This window comes from Pleurodeles waltl, chromosome 8 (assembly GCF_031143425.1).
Source record: "Pleurodeles waltl isolate 20211129_DDA chromosome 8, aPleWal1.hap1.20221129, whole genome shotgun sequence".
In the NCBI taxonomy this organism is placed as follows: Eukaryota; Metazoa; Chordata; class Amphibia; order Caudata; family Salamandridae; genus Pleurodeles; species Pleurodeles waltl.
In genome coordinates, this window is record NC_090447.1 from 400,049,957 (window position 1) to 400,068,314 (window position 18,358).

At 43.5% G+C, this 18,358-nt stretch overlaps 1 protein-coding gene across 2 annotated transcripts in view; it reads right to left on the reverse strand.

Annotated features, from left to right (window-relative positions):
* The window catches only part of TMEM131 (transmembrane protein 131), an 892,454-nt gene extending 876,015 nt beyond the window's left edge, over nucleotides 1-16,439 (reverse strand). For both annotated transcript variants that reach the window (XM_069204268.1, XM_069204267.1), the window contains exon 1: nucleotides 16,185-16,439. In XM_069204268.1, coding sequence (XP_069060369.1) covers nucleotides 16,185-16,356 — 172 coding nt within the window. In that variant the 5' untranslated portion in view covers nucleotides 16,357-16,439. The remainder of the gene's footprint in view (nucleotides 1-16,184) is intronic.
* Nucleotides 16,440-18,358: the final 1,919 nt, after the last annotated feature.

Here is an 18,358-nt window from a genome sequence, read left to right on the forward strand (position 1 = left end):
TACTGGATACAAGGCATAAGTCCCACCCCTTAGATCACGAATACACATTTTATTTGGCTGTTCATCACACTAATGCCAGGATAGACCTCTTTCTCACCTCCCTACGTCAGACTGTAGTGGTTACGGACGTGGACATTGGTACTGCTGCCCTCTTTGACCACTCACTCATCACTACAACTGTGCGCACTCCATGCCCACCACCTCACTCTGGTCATTGGCGTCTTAACCCCAAGCTACTTCAATATGAATCCACCATCACTGAAGTCACCTCAGTGATTCGCACATTTCTAGAATTCAATGATACCTAGACACACAAATTGATATCTTGTGGGATACCTTGAAAGCAGTGCTTAGAGGCACTTTCACAGCTATCTCGGCTAGATACCGTAGTAAAGAAGAGCGCAAAAGGCTTCAGCTTACAGGCCGTGTGACAGAGTTGGAGGAGGGGCATAAACAGTCAGGCCCTCAAAGTGCGGCGTCACCTTACTTTGGCTCTCAAACAACTTAAAGCACTGGATGTGAATAGAGCGGAATATGCTCTACTGAGCCTCAGACATTTTACTGGGGGAATAAGTCAGGTCACCTGTTAGCACACCCACTGTGAGCCCAGGCGCTCAGACATAGAATCCTAGAAAATGAAGGGCCAAATGGCAATAGGGTGCACACTGATTCACAAATTGCACAAGCATTTGAACACTTTGATACAACATTATGAACCGCAGAGCCATTCGATCATACAGCAGCACAGTGCTACTCAGACTCTTTATACATTGTCCATATTCCATATATGGATACTACACATTTAGATAGGGAAATACAGGCAGATGACGTGCTTACCGCAATATCCCAGTTACAGCCGGGGAAGGCACCCTGCCAAGACTGATTCACCTCCGACTTCTATAAGACTTTCGTTCCCACGTTGGCCCCACTTCTGGCCCACCTCTAAAACTCCTTTAGCACCTCAGGTACACTCACAGACACCATGAGAAACACCATCATTACAGTAATCCCTAAACCAGGGAAGAAACTAGTGTTCTGTGCACCCTACTGCTATATTTCCCTCCTAAACGTACATACCAAGGTGTTCACCAGTGTGCTAGGTGCCCAGCTACCCCATACATGCAGGGCCCGATTGATTCGGACCAGGCTGGCTTTATTCCCGAAAGGGACTGCAGTGACAATACTAAGCGTATTTGTCACATAATAGACAAAGTGCACTGGTACCACACGCTGGCACTTCTACTTTCGGTTGATGCAGAAAAGGCATTTGACTGGGTGCAATGGGGATACCTCAAGTTGGTTCTGGATAAAATTGGCCTTGGCCCCCACTTTTGACAATGGGTGTGGTGTAGTTACACTCACCGTGGGACACAGGTCAGGCTGAATGGTGTGTTGTTGTGACCTTTTGACATCACACGAGGCACCAAACAGGGTTGCCCCCTTTTCCCTCTCCTTGGTGCTATGTATAAGAAGCCGCTGGTGGAGCAGATTTGGGGGGCCACTCGCAAACAGTGGGTGTGGCTATGGGAGTCACAGAACACAAATTGGCTATGTACCCAGATGATGTAATGGTTATGGTCACTCGCCCACAAGGGTTCCTTCAACACTTAATGCCAGAAATGGAAACTTTTGGAAAAATGTCAGCCTTCAAGGTGAATTGGGCCTCACTATCCCAGACAGAACACCTCACGCTTGAGAGCTATTTTCCTTTTATATGGGCTACCCCGAGTGCCCCCTACCTGGGCTTGAACATTTACCCTACGTTTGGGGGTACGTCAAAACAAAACAATGCTACTCTGGTCTGTAGTTAGAACAGATTTACAGTCCTGAACAGGTAGGACCTCACCTAGATAAGAAAATTGGCAGCTGTAAAAAATGGCTACTACCCCAAATTGTCTAGGTAATGCAAAGCTTGCCACTCCAGCTCCCCCCCCCTCACACTCCCCTAATCATACCTGAGAAGTTACAGCACCTCACTGAACATTACATCTGGGAAGGGAATAAAAGCCCATATGGCAAAGAGCCAGGCTTCCTGGCCCTTGAGGGCAGGTGGTTCGAAACTCCCCCCTTTCACACACTACTTTCAGGTAGCACAACACATATATATGGCTGAGTGGTCTTAGCCCATGATGGAGAAACACTCGTGTTTTTTTGACCAGGTGGTAGCTGAATACATATTTGGAAAATACATTGGCTCCCCAATGCCCAAAGGCTAATGGGGGTTTACATCTCCCCAGTGCTTTCGGCGACAGCAGGAGTATGGGCTAGGGTACAGCTAACGAAGAAACTCTCCTCCCGCTTCTTCCCCCAAACACCGTTAATTAGCAATCCAGATTTCCCGCCTACCATACAGGGCATGTTGTTCTTGCAATGGCAGATTGGGGGTTGTAAGAGGTTGGGAGACTTTTTGACCAAAATAGCCTTCTTGATTTCACACAGATTCAAGTAGATTATGGCATTCCCTCTAGGGCCCACTCCCAATACTTCATCATTAAACACTGGATCACACAACCCCACATCAAAACACATCCCCCTCGCCCACTCAATGTTCGCAAAATGGCTTCTTACGCGCAACACATAAACATCTTATCAGATTTTTTCGCATTTCTTAATTCACCAACACAAGTAACTAAATCCTCTGTGGAGCAGAGGTGGGAGCTGGAGTGTGAACGTTTCTTTACCTCCAAAGAATGGACAGACAGCCTAACTCAGTCAGGTATATCCGCTGGTTATGCCAGTGGAAAGGAAATGTTGTTAAAGATAGTACCAGTAATGAACTATACACCCACAAAGCTAGTTAAGTGGAATCTGGTGGGTCGGGGGACTGCTAGAGACACCATGGCCACACTGGGACACTGACTAACAGTCTTTGGCACTGCCCAAAGATAAAACATTTTCGGGCTGAGGTTCTGACAGACATCAATGAAATGTACGACACAAAAGGTACCTAGTTTTCCTAGTTACATCTTACTGGGACTTCCCAATGCATTACTGTTAGAAATGGGGTCTATAGTTGGCAGAGGTATACACCCTTTTCCAAGTAGGGACCACAAACCTAGTCAGGGTAAGTCACACAATCAAAATTATACTGTGCCCACCCTCTGGGAGTTTGACACTGAGTAGTCAGGCTTAACTTAGAAGGCAATGTGTAAAGTATTTGTGCAATAAATCCTGCAACAACACAGTGAGAACACCACAAAAAGACACCACACAGGTTTAGAAAAATATAGGATATTTATCTGATTAAAGTAAGGTCACAACGATTAAGATTTGATAATCACAAGTTGAAGTATCCCTTTTGTATTAATAAAGGATAGAGTATTTAGTTCTTAAACGCAACAATTGTCTCTTGCAAGCACAAAGTACCTGGTTTGCGTCAAAATTACATGCACGAGGACCGCAGAGGAAGGGATGCATGGAAAAGGGTAGGTGTGCGTCGGTTTTCCCAGGCGCACACAAAAAGATGCGTTGATTCTTTTCCACGCAGCAATGGCTTTGCGTTGAATTCCGGCATGCAGGCTTGAATCCTCTTTGTGGTGCGGGGTCTTTTGACACCCAGGGACGCTGCAGGGAAATCCTGAGTGTGTGGGGCGAAGTCACAGCTGTTGTGTCGATCCGGTGGGTGATGCGGCGGAATTTCTGCCGCACGGCTGTCGCTGTGTCAATTCCTCTCGCAGGAAGTCAGACTGCGTCGTTCCGGCTCGGCAATCCATCGATCCGGTGGGCTGTGTGTCGAAATTCTGGTCGGAACATTGGCGCTGCGTCGATATCCTCTCGGGGAGCCGGGATGCATCGTTCCGGCAAGTTTCTCACCACTGGACAGGCTGTGCGTCGATTCTGGCATGCTGTGCATCGATTTTCACCACACAAGGAGTTTCTTTGCAGAAATGAAGTCTTTTTGGCCCTGAGACTTCTGGAAACAGGAGGCAAGCTCAAATCCAAGCCCTTGGAGAGCACTTCTCAGCAGAGCCAGAGGCCAGCAAGGCAGCAGTCCTTTACAGCAAAGCAGTCCAGGTGAGTCCTCTGGGCAGCTAGGCAGCTTCTCTTGACAGGTTGCAGGTTCTGGTGCAGAATGTCTGTCCCAAGAACTGCCTAATTTGGTAGGGTCAGGGACCCAGTTTAAATACCCAAAAGTGCCTTTGAAGTGTGGGAGACTTCAAAGAGTGGTTTTGAAGTGCACAAGGTCCCCTTTCAGTACAACCCTGTCTGCCAGGGTCCCAGTAGGGGGTTTGGCAGTCCTTTGTGTGAGGAAAGGCCATTGTCCTTTGAAAGTGTCAGGCCCTCCAGCCTTCCAGCCCAGGAAGAGACATTCAGTATGCAGATGTGTGTAGGTGTGACTGAGCATCCTGTGTTTGTGGTTGTCTTGGTGAAATGCACAAGGGAGCTTTGAAACAGCACAGCCCACATGGACTGGCGACAGGCTGCAAGGCACAGAAAGATTTAAGTGCAGAGAAATACTCACTTTCTAAAAGTAGCATTTCTAAAATAGGAATATTAAATCCAACCTCACCAGTCAGCAGGATTTTGTATTACCATTCTGGCCGTACTACATGTGACCGGTTTACCCCTTTCAAATCATAATTTACCACTCAAACAGTATATGAGGGTAGCCCTAATGTTGGCCTATGAAAGGAGCAGGCCTTACATCAGTAGAAAACGAATTTAGGTGTTTTTCACTACCAGGACATATGAAACACACAGATATATGTCCTGCCTTTTACCTACACAGCACTCTGCCTTCTGGATAACATAGGACCTACCTTAGGGGTGCCTTATATGTAGAAGAATGGGAGCTTAAGGCTTGACAAGTACTTTTAAATGCCAAGACGAAGTAGCAGTGAAACTGCACACACAGGCCTTGCAATGGCAGGCCTGAGACAGGGTTAAGGGGCTACTTATGTGGGTGGCACAACCAGTGCTGCAGGCCCACTAGTAGCATTCAATCTACAGGCCCTGGGCATATGTAGTGCACTATACTAGGGACCTACCAGTCAATCAAATATGCCAACTGGGTATGAACCAATGTTACCATGTTTTAAGGGAGAAAGCATGTGCACTTTAGCACTGGTTAGCAGAGGTAAAGTGTGCAGAGTTCTAAAACCAGCAACAACAGTGTCAAAAAGTGGAGGGAGACAGGGGAAAATTTGGGGGTGACCATCCAATGGCTGGCAGGTCTAACAATTACCATATCTGCTGCGCTCAGCACGAGGCTAGGCCATCGCTTTAGCACTCTGCTCCACCAAATAGGTTATTTTGGCCAAATGGGGGTCACCCATTAACCCAATGAATCTGGATTGGTGGCATAAGCTTTGGGAATGGGTATGGAGAAACTTACGGCAGTGGCTGAGTTCAGACTAAACCTATTCGATAAAACGTAGAGGCCATGTATACACTTCTTATCCCAGGAATTCTGAGAACTGTCCTGCCCGCTGTAAAGTTATGAATCCAATATCTTACACAGACAGAACCCAATTGAACTGTGCCCTCTGTGGCGGACTCCTGAACTGAGCACCGCTTTCGAACACTTGACTATGCCCAGTATCTTGAACCAATCCAAATAGGATTGTTTACTCCCTTATACAATCACAACCTAACGTGATGCTCGTGTGAGAACATTTTCAGCTCTTGCTGTAAACTGTTCCTACAGAGAAGCTCTCTCTTTAGTTGCCACTATCTTACTTATACTTATGGAGAATACAAGGATTTGAACAAGGTGGGCTTACTCATGTAATGCGACATGCTTCATCATGGACCACCTAATCCCACCATGGTAATATAGTACTATCAGGGTGGACTCAACCAAGGGAGGGGGCTATCTCGAGGGAGTTCTTATAAATTAGAATTTGACTAATTTTTGGGATCTAGTAACTGAGGTTTAAAAATCTCAGAGTAAACCACAAAGTATCCTTTATTTGGTGGTACTCCAGGGAAATCTAAAATTACTAAAAAGTATACTTAGCAGGTGTTCTGAGGTATAATGAATCTTACGTCCATCTAGAGACCTGCCAACATGTTTCTGCCCCTTCTCAGCCTTTATAGGCCTTGGGCACTCGTCAGGGCTTAAAGTATGGGTCCCTGGATTTGTAGTAGGGTGAGCTCAAACTATGCAAACAAATAAGAGAGGCCCTACCTCTTGTTGACCGCCTCCCTTTTTTGATCCGATCCCCCAACTCCCTCCCCATTTATATAAACATGACTTGCTTTGTATTGTTGTTTCTCTACAAATCTCAATAAAACAGGCTTAAACCTAAAAATATAATGCTCGATTTCCCATCAAAATCATCATCAAACCTCTCACAGTATCAATTAGTTAAAGTAAGATTGATAACGAGAAGGCAGATTATCTAGGGTCACAGTGTCATGTAACCAAGTGCATGATTATGGTAGCAGATTTGTAGGGTACACCACTGTGAAGTGACACCTCCAGGAAAACGGAGGAGTTAATAAATCTATGTTGTCACCCACCTCCGCTGTGGGTGGGGTAGTGCGTGCAGGTAGAAGGAAGGGAGGTGTTGATGGTTGTATCAGTTTGTGATGCTGGTTTGCGAAATCAATAAAAAAACATTTAAAAAAAAATACTTGTTCAAAAGCTTTCAATCAGGTCTTCCTTGATCAACAGTACCGAAAACTATGTTGAACTTAAAAGCTGTACACCCAAGTTGGCCCAAATTACCATAGCAGTTCGAATGACTCAATGGAGGCTGCAGCGCTTTATCACCTCACTCCTTTTTTCATGTATTTCTATCTCCGTGAAATTAGGTTTGTTGACAAGTTGGTAAGACTTTCTTAGCTTTCTGATCATGAGCACTTTCTTCTGGTGTGGGGCATGACACTACACACTTAATCTAAGTGTGCACAAGTGCACTGCCTCCACTTCTATGGCTGCAGGTTGAAGACTAGACCCTGAAGTGAGAAAGAATGGAAACAAGGCTTCCCTTAGAAATTAAATAAGGGCCTTGTTCAAAAAGGGCTGCTGATTACTTGTGTGTCCCAATCCCCCCAAACTTCCCCCAATCTTTCACCCACCCGCCCCTACAACTGCAAGTTTTGGTAGTTTGGTAGATAGTAGGTGTGAAGAGTGGGACTGCACTTTGTACTGCTCAGGTGAAAACGTTTCTAAACAGGATCATGCCTTTTGAGTCTAATTCTGCCACTGACTGACAGATGAACACCAAAGCTCACCAGTATAGTGATTATGCTGTGGGTGCTCAGTAATGCTTGCTCAGGACCATAACCTTTAAACAAGTTTTCTCAGAATGGACAACCCAGGACAGTAACCAGCTAAATGGGCTACAAGCATAAAGGATCCTGCAGAGCTGGTCAACGCTGCCAAGTAAATGAAACCCTAAAACTGCACAACTATCCCTCACACTCCTTCAACAATCACAGTGCTAACCGCCGAGTGTCATGAAAATGGAAACCATACCTTTATGGTCTTTATGCATGACACGGAAACATTTCCCGCATAGGATCCAAGTAAAGACAAAACGCTTCCAACCACACGCCCTAAATGGTGTAGAGTACTACTTATGCACCACACATATGGGTAGTAAGCGCTATATAAATATGACAATACAGTAAGATGTTATCATCATTGTTATTATATTAGCTCCTCTAGCCTCTCATATTATGACACATTCTATTTACTATAACTTCTCCTGTAAAAATGCTCCTGTTAGATGACAAATGGTTGGTTAGATGACAAATGGTTGGTTAATTGGAGAGAATATCTCTTTGCATTGCAACATGCATGGCGAGTCAGTTCTGTGCATCATGCAGTGGCTTAGGAAAGGCTTTTGCAATTCGGCACCACCTCGAAGCATTGTCCTGCAAGGACACAAATGTACCATTTCATGAACCATGGTGCAAGGCCAATGACACGCAATTACAGTCTCATATTTGATGAACGGATGTCAGCTACCCCTGCTCTGGAACCGCAAAGTCAGCACAAACAAAATTAGACTAAATTTGATAAAGGCAAAACTGAAAACGCAATGCATACACTCAGGACATCCTGTGTGGTTTCACTCTCTCTCAGCACGAGAGGCTGCAAGTGGTCATGTATGGCGCAAACAAGCCTACACTTTCAATGTGCTGCAATTTGACACAATTAGAACACAGAATTATGAAACCAACTGCAGCCGTTAGGAAATCCATGGGAATCCCTCCAAAAATGATGCTACCAAAAAACAAGAAGAGAAAAGAAAATTATCGAAATAATTCATCTGATGCATTAAGGTTCCAGAGTGCAGTATGGGAAAGTAGCATGATAACAACACCACTTTCATTTGAAAAGCTTTACATACCAAAGAGAAATAAACACAAAAAGGGCCTGGCCTGCAGCTAGCTAAATTTTACACAAGCACAAGAATCTTGGAGTACAAACAACAAGAATTAGGCATTGTTCCAACCGCACAACCTAGCGAAGGTACACATCAGATCTCAGAAGGAGGCATGCAAATATCATGCACAGAATAGAGGGCAGAAACAACAAGGGAACACTTTGTTTGGACACGTCAGATATGGATTTGCCTGATAAACAGCACACACAACAGAATATGATAAATTACAAACGTACTGTAGGGAATATACAATGCCACACTGCTTAGAGATTATACTTTTGGTCAGGCCACTCCCTTTGCTAGTTTCATGACATTTACAGCAATAAACTGAGAAAAAGATGGTGGTGTTTTGGCATAAACACTTTTAGAAAAGATAAATTCAGCCAAGGCCCTAGGTTAGATGGGTGCAATGCTTTTACATATAAAGCAAAGAAAACACAGCTGGCAAATAACACCTCCTTTTGAGGGATGCAAGACCAGGCAAAATATATATACATACACACACACACACATAAAACGTGTTTTAGGAAAAACACCCCAGAACTTCCTAGAAACTTCTGCCTCCTTATCTATGGAAAAGTGGATGGTCCTTTCTTGCCCCTGTGAAATTTTAAGTTTCCTAGTAACTTTTTTTACAATGTAATGAATTATTAGCGGTTGATCTGACCCCGTACGACCTAGAAAAAAAATAAAAAATGTAGCAAACAAGGGTCGAATGACCAAACGTTAAAAAGGCACTGTGAGGCAGATGAAGTAAGACAAGGGTTTCAAAGAGTACTGAAGCACTTGGCGGTAGCAGGAAAAGAAAACACCAATGTCAAACAGAGGCCTCAAGTTCTTTCCCCAAGTCTACAACAAATCAAAGCTCTCCCACTTGTGGAACCGTGTAAGACCTCACAACAGAAGAATTTGCATGAAGAAAAAAATAAAATTCATAGCCGGTTCTGTAACGCCAGTACTGTTACATGTGAAAGCAACTCCACTAACACGAACTGTGAGGATATACTGTTTCACACAGGGAGCCATACCTCCACCAAGGAGAAGCAGTTATGGCAATCTGAGGTATGCAAGAAAAACTGCTGCAAATGTGTTCCCAAGAAAGAAGAATGGATCATGCACTACTAGAACCAGAGTGCCAATAATGAGACAAACTAGCTAAAATGCTTAGCTAGAACTATGATCCAATCTATTTTGTGATTACTTTCAACAGCAGTAGAAAATACGAGGGTTTTAATCATTAGCATTATTTTGAAGTGGTGTTCTTCCGGTTGAGTCGTCTGCATTGCTACTAAACTCTTAAATTTTGGATTGAGAAGATGCAGTCTCGCTTCACTCGAAAGTATATGCAGCACAGATGGTTGAGCCACCATGATGCACAGAGGGGAATGTGCAGCTAGCTAATCACTGGCTATTAGCAAATTATTATCTTTATAAATGTCGGCTACCTGTACCAACTGCAGCAGAATGCCATTGTGTAGCGTCCTCGTCTGCCATGGGGCCACTGGGACAAGCCTGTACATGCCTATATGCCCGGTTCCTTTGACTTTGAATGTCAGAGCACTGCTCCGATTCCCCAGTGTACCAGTGCCTTGGGCCTCAGAAGATAAATATGACAGAAAGAGGACTTGGTTCAGAATTAGATTGTGGCATAGGAGACTGGAAGCACTAACATTCTTAACCACTTTATAAAGGCAAAGGGTTAAATAATGAGAGTTACACATGAATTCGGTATGCAACACCCTTTACTAAAAATGTGCCAAACAAACTGTCTAAACACTTTAACGCAGGCTCCTCTAACATTTTCCAGGCTGAACTAAGACTGCGATGATGTGCATTAGACAACGGAAGCAATACTGGTATAAACATTTTATAAACAAGGCCAGGAGGAGAAAAAATGACATGAACCCGTTATCTATTTAAATCATAAAAAGCCATGGGATACAATCAATGAATAAGAGCATGGCAACAATTAGGACAGAATATGTGACATTTTGTAGCTCAACCAACTCCAGTAAAATAACCACATTGCAGCTTTCTGAAAGAGGAGAATTTATTCTTCCCCATACAACTTACAAGTAAATGTTTTCTGGTTTTTATTACGTTATGGTAGAACCTTAGCTTGTCCGTCATTTAAACAGATATTGTCTTGAGACAGAAGGTGGGCCGTGCTGCAACCACACCAGTTTCTTTCTCATATCTATATTCCGCACAGCACACACAATAGGGCAGCACGGGGTTTTAAACGCGCAGTCTTCATCTGTGGGGTAAGCTCATTTCACACAATTGACTTGTAACGTTGCCACTGCATGGTGTCTGGCAAGCACTTCTATGGAACCAAGGGAACAAAGTGTATATGCTGACTTCACAGAACTGCCTACTCCATCACCACCGCCCCAAGATAGCCACAGCTCATTTAAAGGAAGACCCAGATATCATATCTCAACGAGCAAACGCGAAAGAGATTAGAGGATACATCAAGTGTAAGAGGGAGCTTGCACGGTTCTACAACAAGCAACTTTAGTTCACTAAGGCGACAGTCCCTTGTTGAGCCTCAGTGCATACACAGGACCCCTCCCAAGGTGCCGCTAAGCACAGAACTGGATTGTGTGCTTCGAGGATGTCTGCGTGGATTAGTTTCCACTACTTCCTGCTGAAACGGTTTATTAATTATTAATTAATTAATCCAGCGCGAAATGCTGCGGGAGAGTAAACATTGCCTTACAGGGCTGCCGGATGCTAGGTTTAGTCATTTGCCCACTCGCAAAGGAAAGGAAATTGCTGGTGGCGTTTTAGATCAAATGACAGCAGGTTTGTGTAACGGTGTCTCGTAATACTATTCTGAGATAACACAAGTGAAGTGCTAGTTGCACTCATAACCCTTTTAAGTTTAAGTGAAAAAGCTTTCCATATACAACAGGTGCCGGTCACACATGCACGGTACACCTGTCTTCTGAGGGAGGAGGCCAGCCCAGTGAAGTCACCATCTTGGGAAGCAAGTCGCAAATTCCATTCCGATCCCACAACTTGAGTAAGCGTGATGTTGCAAATCAACACATCCTTCTTCTTTCTTTACCTTCAGTCCGGAGTGCTCCATGTCATCAGGACACGGTGCCCCAGACCTGAGCATTGTAAGAACCAATGCACTGTGTGGCTACTGTCCTCACGTATCCCCAAATCCACCAGTTGGAATAAAAGTCAATATTCTATTACTCGGTTTCAGGAAAAAGTCAGATGGAATATGATGTCCCCGATTACATGGAGTCACCTGGTAGCCTTTCTGGAACCTGTGTTTACTAGTAAGCAAAAGTATATTCACATCAGAATTTAAATGCCATACTGATTTATAAGAAACCGTTTACAGCACAGAGGTCACATGATTAATGGATAGATTCAACACGTAGCCCTAAACAAAGTGTCATGAACAAAGACAGTAAAATACTAGTTGAGGAAACGGAGCTAGAGTAATTAAAGATGAACCAATGGCTTCATTCACAAATTGACACGAAGCATCAAAACATCAAATTAAGAAATCCGCATGTGAACTAAGATAGGGATAGAATTTCCCCATTCATTACATAGTTATACTCCAATAACACTCAAAAGCTATAACAGTAATGAGCTCTCAAAAACATGTAGACTCACTGCCATCAGCATCCCACTAAATGAATCTAAATTTAACCTTAAAAAAAAAAAAAAAAAAAACTCTAGCAGCTTGAAACCCTCACAGGTGAGTAGCCGTGAGTTACAAATACTGATTGATTTACATTTTTTTTTAAACTTGCATGGAAAATTTAACAGGTTTCGCACATTTGACATATTGAAACCATTGAAAAAAATACGGGTTTGCCACTTTAAAATGTTTTACACTGTTGGAAACAGCCCTTCTGCAAGGTCATTCCTAGACTTTTTGCCTACCTCCTCCTATTTGTCTGACCTATTTTTGCTGGCCTTTAGGAATCAGTGCACTTTACCACTGCTGACCAGTGCTAAACTGCAGGTGGTTTGTCCTCTAAAATATGATAGCATTGGCTTCTCCACAATTGGCATGTTTAATTTACTTGTAAGTCCCTAGTAAAGCGCACTACATGTGCCCAGGGCCTGTAAATTATATGCTACTAGTGGGCCTGTAGCACCGGTTGTGCCACCCATTACAGTAGCATGTCTCAGGCCTGCCACTGCAGAGCCTCGGTGGGCAGTTTTAAACTGCAATTTCGACCTGGCAAATGCCCCCACTTGCCAAGCCCAAACCTTCCTTTACATGCAAGTCACCCCTAAGGTAGGCCCTAGTTGCCCAATAACATGCTGCAGTGTACATAAAAGGGTGGGCATGTACTTTTTAAGCTTCACATGCCCAGATAGTGAAAAACTGCTAAATTCCTTTTTTCACTATTGCAAGTCCTATCTTTCCCATAGAATAACATTGGGGTTACCCTAAAGCATCTTTTAAGGATAACTTCCAAATCGGGTGAGAAACAAATATGGGGCTTGGTGTCCCTGGGCTCACAATTTAAAAATCACAATTTATGGTGAAATCAGATTATAAATTGTAAGCCTGAAAATGCCAATTTTAGAAAGTTGAAATGTTCTTACTTTAACCATTCTGTGCCTTTGCCCTGTCCCTGAATATGCATCTCGGGGAGATGAAAGCTGGGCTCTGTGCATTCCCAGCAGACAGGCACACATGAAGGGCGCTTGGGTGTGGCATTAGCATATTGATGGCTCATCACCAGGCTGATGTGTCTTCCTGGACAAGGTGGAAGGGAGGAGCAGACACCAGACTCTAATTAGGGCTGCGCCTCTTCTCACACAAAAGGCTGCATACCCCCTGCGCAGTGTCTGTAGCAGGGGTGGGCAAAGAAGGGACCTTGGGATCTTCAAAAGGAAGGTCTGGAAGTTGCCCCAACTTTCCAGAATGTGGGCACTAAAGTATAAAAGCTGGAGCCCAACCCTCCCTGCCCCCCAGGCTAGTTCACTTCAGGGTCCTGGGGAATACACCGTCTTCTCTGAGTATTGTACTTGTTCAACACATAAGCAGACCTTCGCCCACCTACTACACACACAAGCACACAATCATGCTTGCTGCATAAAGGCCTAAGTGTTGTGTACAGAGCCTGCCTGCATTCTTAAAGCTCATGCTTGTCACCTTAAAGTCACAGATAACCTGCTACAAACATGACATGTACTTGACATGCTGCTACACAGGTACAGAGCAACACACAAACAGTGCTGCATGAACATTGCGCAGCTAAATTACTCTGCCCATGCTTCGCACGCACACCCCCACACTTCGCATGTAGACATACCCATGTTTCATGTGCACGCACACATCATACTTCCAATGCACATCTCAAATGTTGTGCATGCACACACATCCCCCAAGCTTTGGATGTGCACACCTAAATGCCCCATGCTACACCCTTGCCGATGTTGCGCGCACACACACACACAAAATAAGAAAACCCCAATCTGACAGAATCCTTGAGACTAGAGCATGAAGGTGTCCAAACTGACTGTACTGAAAGGACATTGTGATAAACTTCAATGCAGAATCACACAATACTTCACATTTTACATCCTCTAACTCAAGGTGGATGAAAAAACAAAATTGGACCAAACCTCTAGGGCACACTGGACCCAAATCTCAGTGATATGCATATTCGCTTTTCATTACACAATCCCCTCAAGGCACCCATGTATAAAGAAGTCTTTCCTGACCCGTCACTGTGCGATGAGAATCTTACCTCTATACCATGGATCACCTTTCCCTATAGGTAGAGACATTGTACACAAGTCCAAATACAAAGTTGCCCCCACAGGAAACCCTGACCAAATATAACTCTTACACAAGAATGTCATCTTGATTTAAAGTCCCACTGGACACCATGAAGCCAATGTAAAGGTATGTGGATACCAAACAAAATACTTAAATGAACACACAGCACTAGTGGCCTCAACATTTTAAACAGGTGCAAAACCAACGTTGGGATTTCACGGCACCTGGTGCGCACACACTCAAAGCATTTTTAGAAGAGTGGTACCTGTGTGCATGCCTAGAAATTAGTTATTTAGGCTGTGGCGAGGCTGTTCCAAATAAAAATTACCCACTTGGTACTAGCACGAGTAAGAGAAAAAGGGAAAGAAGTGAAAAGATAAATGAAGATAAAACAAGGGACAATAAGAAGAAATGTGAACCAAAGAAGTGCACATGAATCAGAGGGCAGGAAAGAGAATAGGAAAGAGGGAAAGGATGGAAAAAGAGAGAGGGAAAGCAACGTCTATTAAAGAGAGACAGACAAGGTAATGGTTGGGGGAAGAAAAACAAGCAGCATAGGGGCATGTTTTTTTGCTGCGGTCTTTTATCTTAAATGAGCTGTACTGGCAACATGTCAAGCCCTCCACCCAATTTCACATACTAAGTAGATAGGTTCTCTGTATGAATATAGCAAGGACCCAGCGTTTGAGGTATAAATTTCACTGACAAATGTAATTGTGAATGGCTGCAGTTAGATCTACAGGACGTGATAGCCCCAAGACTGTAGAATATGACACCAGGAGCTACAGTAGTGACAGCAGGTCTCAAAGTAACAGCAGTAGGACCTTTAGGGAGCTAGCGTGGAATATCACCAAATGAGAATGGTGTCAGCACTCACATATTCAATCATTCGTTCACCTATAGGCTCTTCTCAGTGAGTTGAGTACATGTACAAGAGATTTGTCTGTACCCTGCTAGTCACTCATTAGTGTGTTTTGAGAGAGACAAAAAGATTGTACGTGTTTTCTGTGAGGAATAGGCGATTAGACTTGCTGCATTCTCAGAGAGGGAAGATTACTTTGCTACTGCCATGCTGTAACTGTTGTGAGAAAGTAAAGCTTGTACGGCCTGGTCTCTATGTGTCCTGTAACGCAGAAACGCAGAAATCCAGTGGCCCCGATTACATGTAACATTGCCAATTTGCAGACTTGGAAAATGCAAAAATAGAATTAAGTTCCTGACTATTTGGGGCTTTTTGCCTTCTAGGCAGTCAAAGGTTAAACAGCCTAATGGGTGACAGGAAAAGATACAGCCTGGCAGCCTTTCAATTAAGAATGTTCGCATCTCACTGCTAATGAGCTTACGTTACATTAAAACTCCTTAAACACACGAGCGTGGTAAAAAAATATATTTATCCGAACAATGTGAGCAGTAAAATGCAAAGTGTCTAAAATGTAACCGAAAAAAGAAAAACAACGTGCTGTTGCCCGTCTTGCCGAGCTCATTCTAGCCCTAGAAGTCGGTGTAAATTAGGAGGGGCGACTAAAACGGGCCGAGTCTTGAACAAGTGCAGCACATGCTGCAGGTGATGTCCCAGGAGGAGACAAAATCACATATACTGTACACATACGCAATCCTACATTCACTATTATTATATATACACACAATGCTGTTAACATTGCTGCAACTGGGTAAAGCTGCACACAATCCTGTAAACGGAGCTTTGCGGGGTTGTAAACATATAATGTAAATAAATACAGAGCTACACACCCACTTGTCTGTGAACACAGACTACAGTAGCTACGTAATGCTGCACGCAGGGGTGTCATCAGAAAGCTAAACGCATGCTGTATATCAATACCCATATACACACAGAGCTGTGCACATGCAAAGCTGTGAATACGCAATTCTGTACACACCGAACTGTAAACACACAATGCTATATTGTAGCAGCGTGGCTTCACAAAGGTTCTCACGCAAAGAAAACAGTAAACACATTATAATAACACAGCGCTGTATACATACGGGACACACTGAGATGTACACAGTCCGGCACACAGATAAACAGACCTCATTCCCCCTGGACTCACCTTCCGTGTCAGCGCGCGCTGCCCGTAACCAGCAGATCAGCACCAGGAACCGGTGTGCTGCTGAAACTGCGCCCACAAGGGCTAAGGGATCCCTTCGACATTGCCGCACCATACTGCCTGTGTGCGAGTGGGTCTCCTTCGGCGCTACGATCCCTCCGGGTTGCCAACGCATGCCTTATGCCGGGTCCGCACTGTGCAGCCACTGAGCTACTGCTGCCACTCTGTGAAACCAGCGAGAGTTGGCGTGGCCAGAGCGTCCCCGCCCAAAACACATAGAGCAACCGACCCAGTTCACAGCGACACCTGGCGCCCTCCGGATACACTGCAGGCCAAGCTTTAATGCAGTGTCCCTCCCACCCCCAATCCGGCGATGTGCACGTGCTTACTGACAGCCGCACGAGGCGCACAGGACTCCAATTGTCCATGTCAAGTCCGGCTACATCATGTAGAGTCAGGGCGCTCAATTGTGAGTCACAGAATAGACAGGCAGTGCTGTATGTTGTCATAAGAGAGGAACTCAGAAGTGCAGCATATCACGCGGTCATATTTAACACTATAACGCAACATTTTAAATCTCCTAAAGAGGGTGGTCCAAGAGGTTTTGGAGGTTCAGCCCTTGGAAAACAGATGGATTTAAGCAATTGGGAGCGGCGGCAGGATTTCAAGGGAAGGTCTGATGGATGTTTGTAGGAGGTAGTTCAAGTTTTGAGGTGATAGAAATAAAATTGTACTAATACATTAACGGTATAGTAGTTAGCATATGGCAACTTAGAAGTTTCATTTTAAAAGACTAACCGAGAAATTAACATGAGGTGTAAAATATGCATGTTTGAATTACAACTAAGATCGTGACCTCCATTCGCTTTGGACATCGAGTTTTTCCATGAAAAGATGATGTGCATTTATATTCGAGTTAGTTACTGACATGAATTATTATTAAAAGCATTATTTTAGTGAACTAAGTAGAGATGGCAAGCATATTATGAATATTAAATGAACATGAGTTAATCGTACTCTATATTGATTTTTATTATTTTATTACTATAAATTACTTATGTGTAGAAAAGTAAACACACGTTTAAATTGTTTCTAATGTCGTAAGTAATGTTTGCAATATAAATAATTTGCTTTGCAGATTTGATTTAAAATTGTAAGGTGCACATTTGGATTTATGTGTATTAATTGCATTAATATGTGTTTAGGTTTTCTTAGCTAGACTAGGCCTGAAGATTAATTTTGCAGCAGTAGTGGAAGAAATGCAAGTTCATTCTGTTAAGTTTAACCTGAATTATTTTCTAAATTGCCGACGTATTGGTGAATGTCCCATTGTATTAAAGTCAGAGAACATGTCCTGATAAATAACAAATGTAACAGTATTTGTTCTAGCTGTTGAATAAGACAGGAAGAGTTATTGAAACTCATATGAGAAAGGTTAGAATCATCTTGTGTACCGTGAGAAAGGATTGTAAAGTTGCATTTGAAAAATGAATTTAATATTTTGGCAGCACTGTATGAATTCACTGAGATGACTACGCATCTTACCTAAGCAAATCTGGAATAGTTGCAAACTTGATGTCGTCAACGATCTCCAATTGGATTTTGATCAATCTGCACAAGATGGGCCCATACAGTCATCCAATCACAGTTCAATGAACATTTCTAATTAGGGAGAAACTTTTTGAATATTTTAGTCAGTCGTGGCTTGCTGGTGATCCTTGCTGTGGTGCTGCTATCGCTCTTCTTCTGAATCCATCTGACCCTTAGATATCTTCTGAAGAATAAAGTCATCCTTACTATTTTGCCCCATTGGCTTATGCTGTTCACTACTAGTATGTCAAACAAATTCTGAACGACTGACTTTGTGCTGCCCCAGTCTCTGCTGTCTACTGATGCTGAGACTATAAACGATCTGTCCAGATGAAACTTTCTGTCTGCTGTCCCATGAGGAGAAGTATCATTTAAATGTAGTTTCTTGTTTCCTTTTCAGCTTAGATGATTACACCAGTGTATTGTTATAGTGAGTTACCCTAGTTAGATGATTTTTCCAAATTATTTTTGTATCTTCTTTATTTTAACCCGTCCCCACACATTCAAGTCCAGATTCGTATTAGTGATAAGGATGGCCCAGTCCTGAAAACTGATTGATAATTTGAATTTTGATGATTTACTGATGT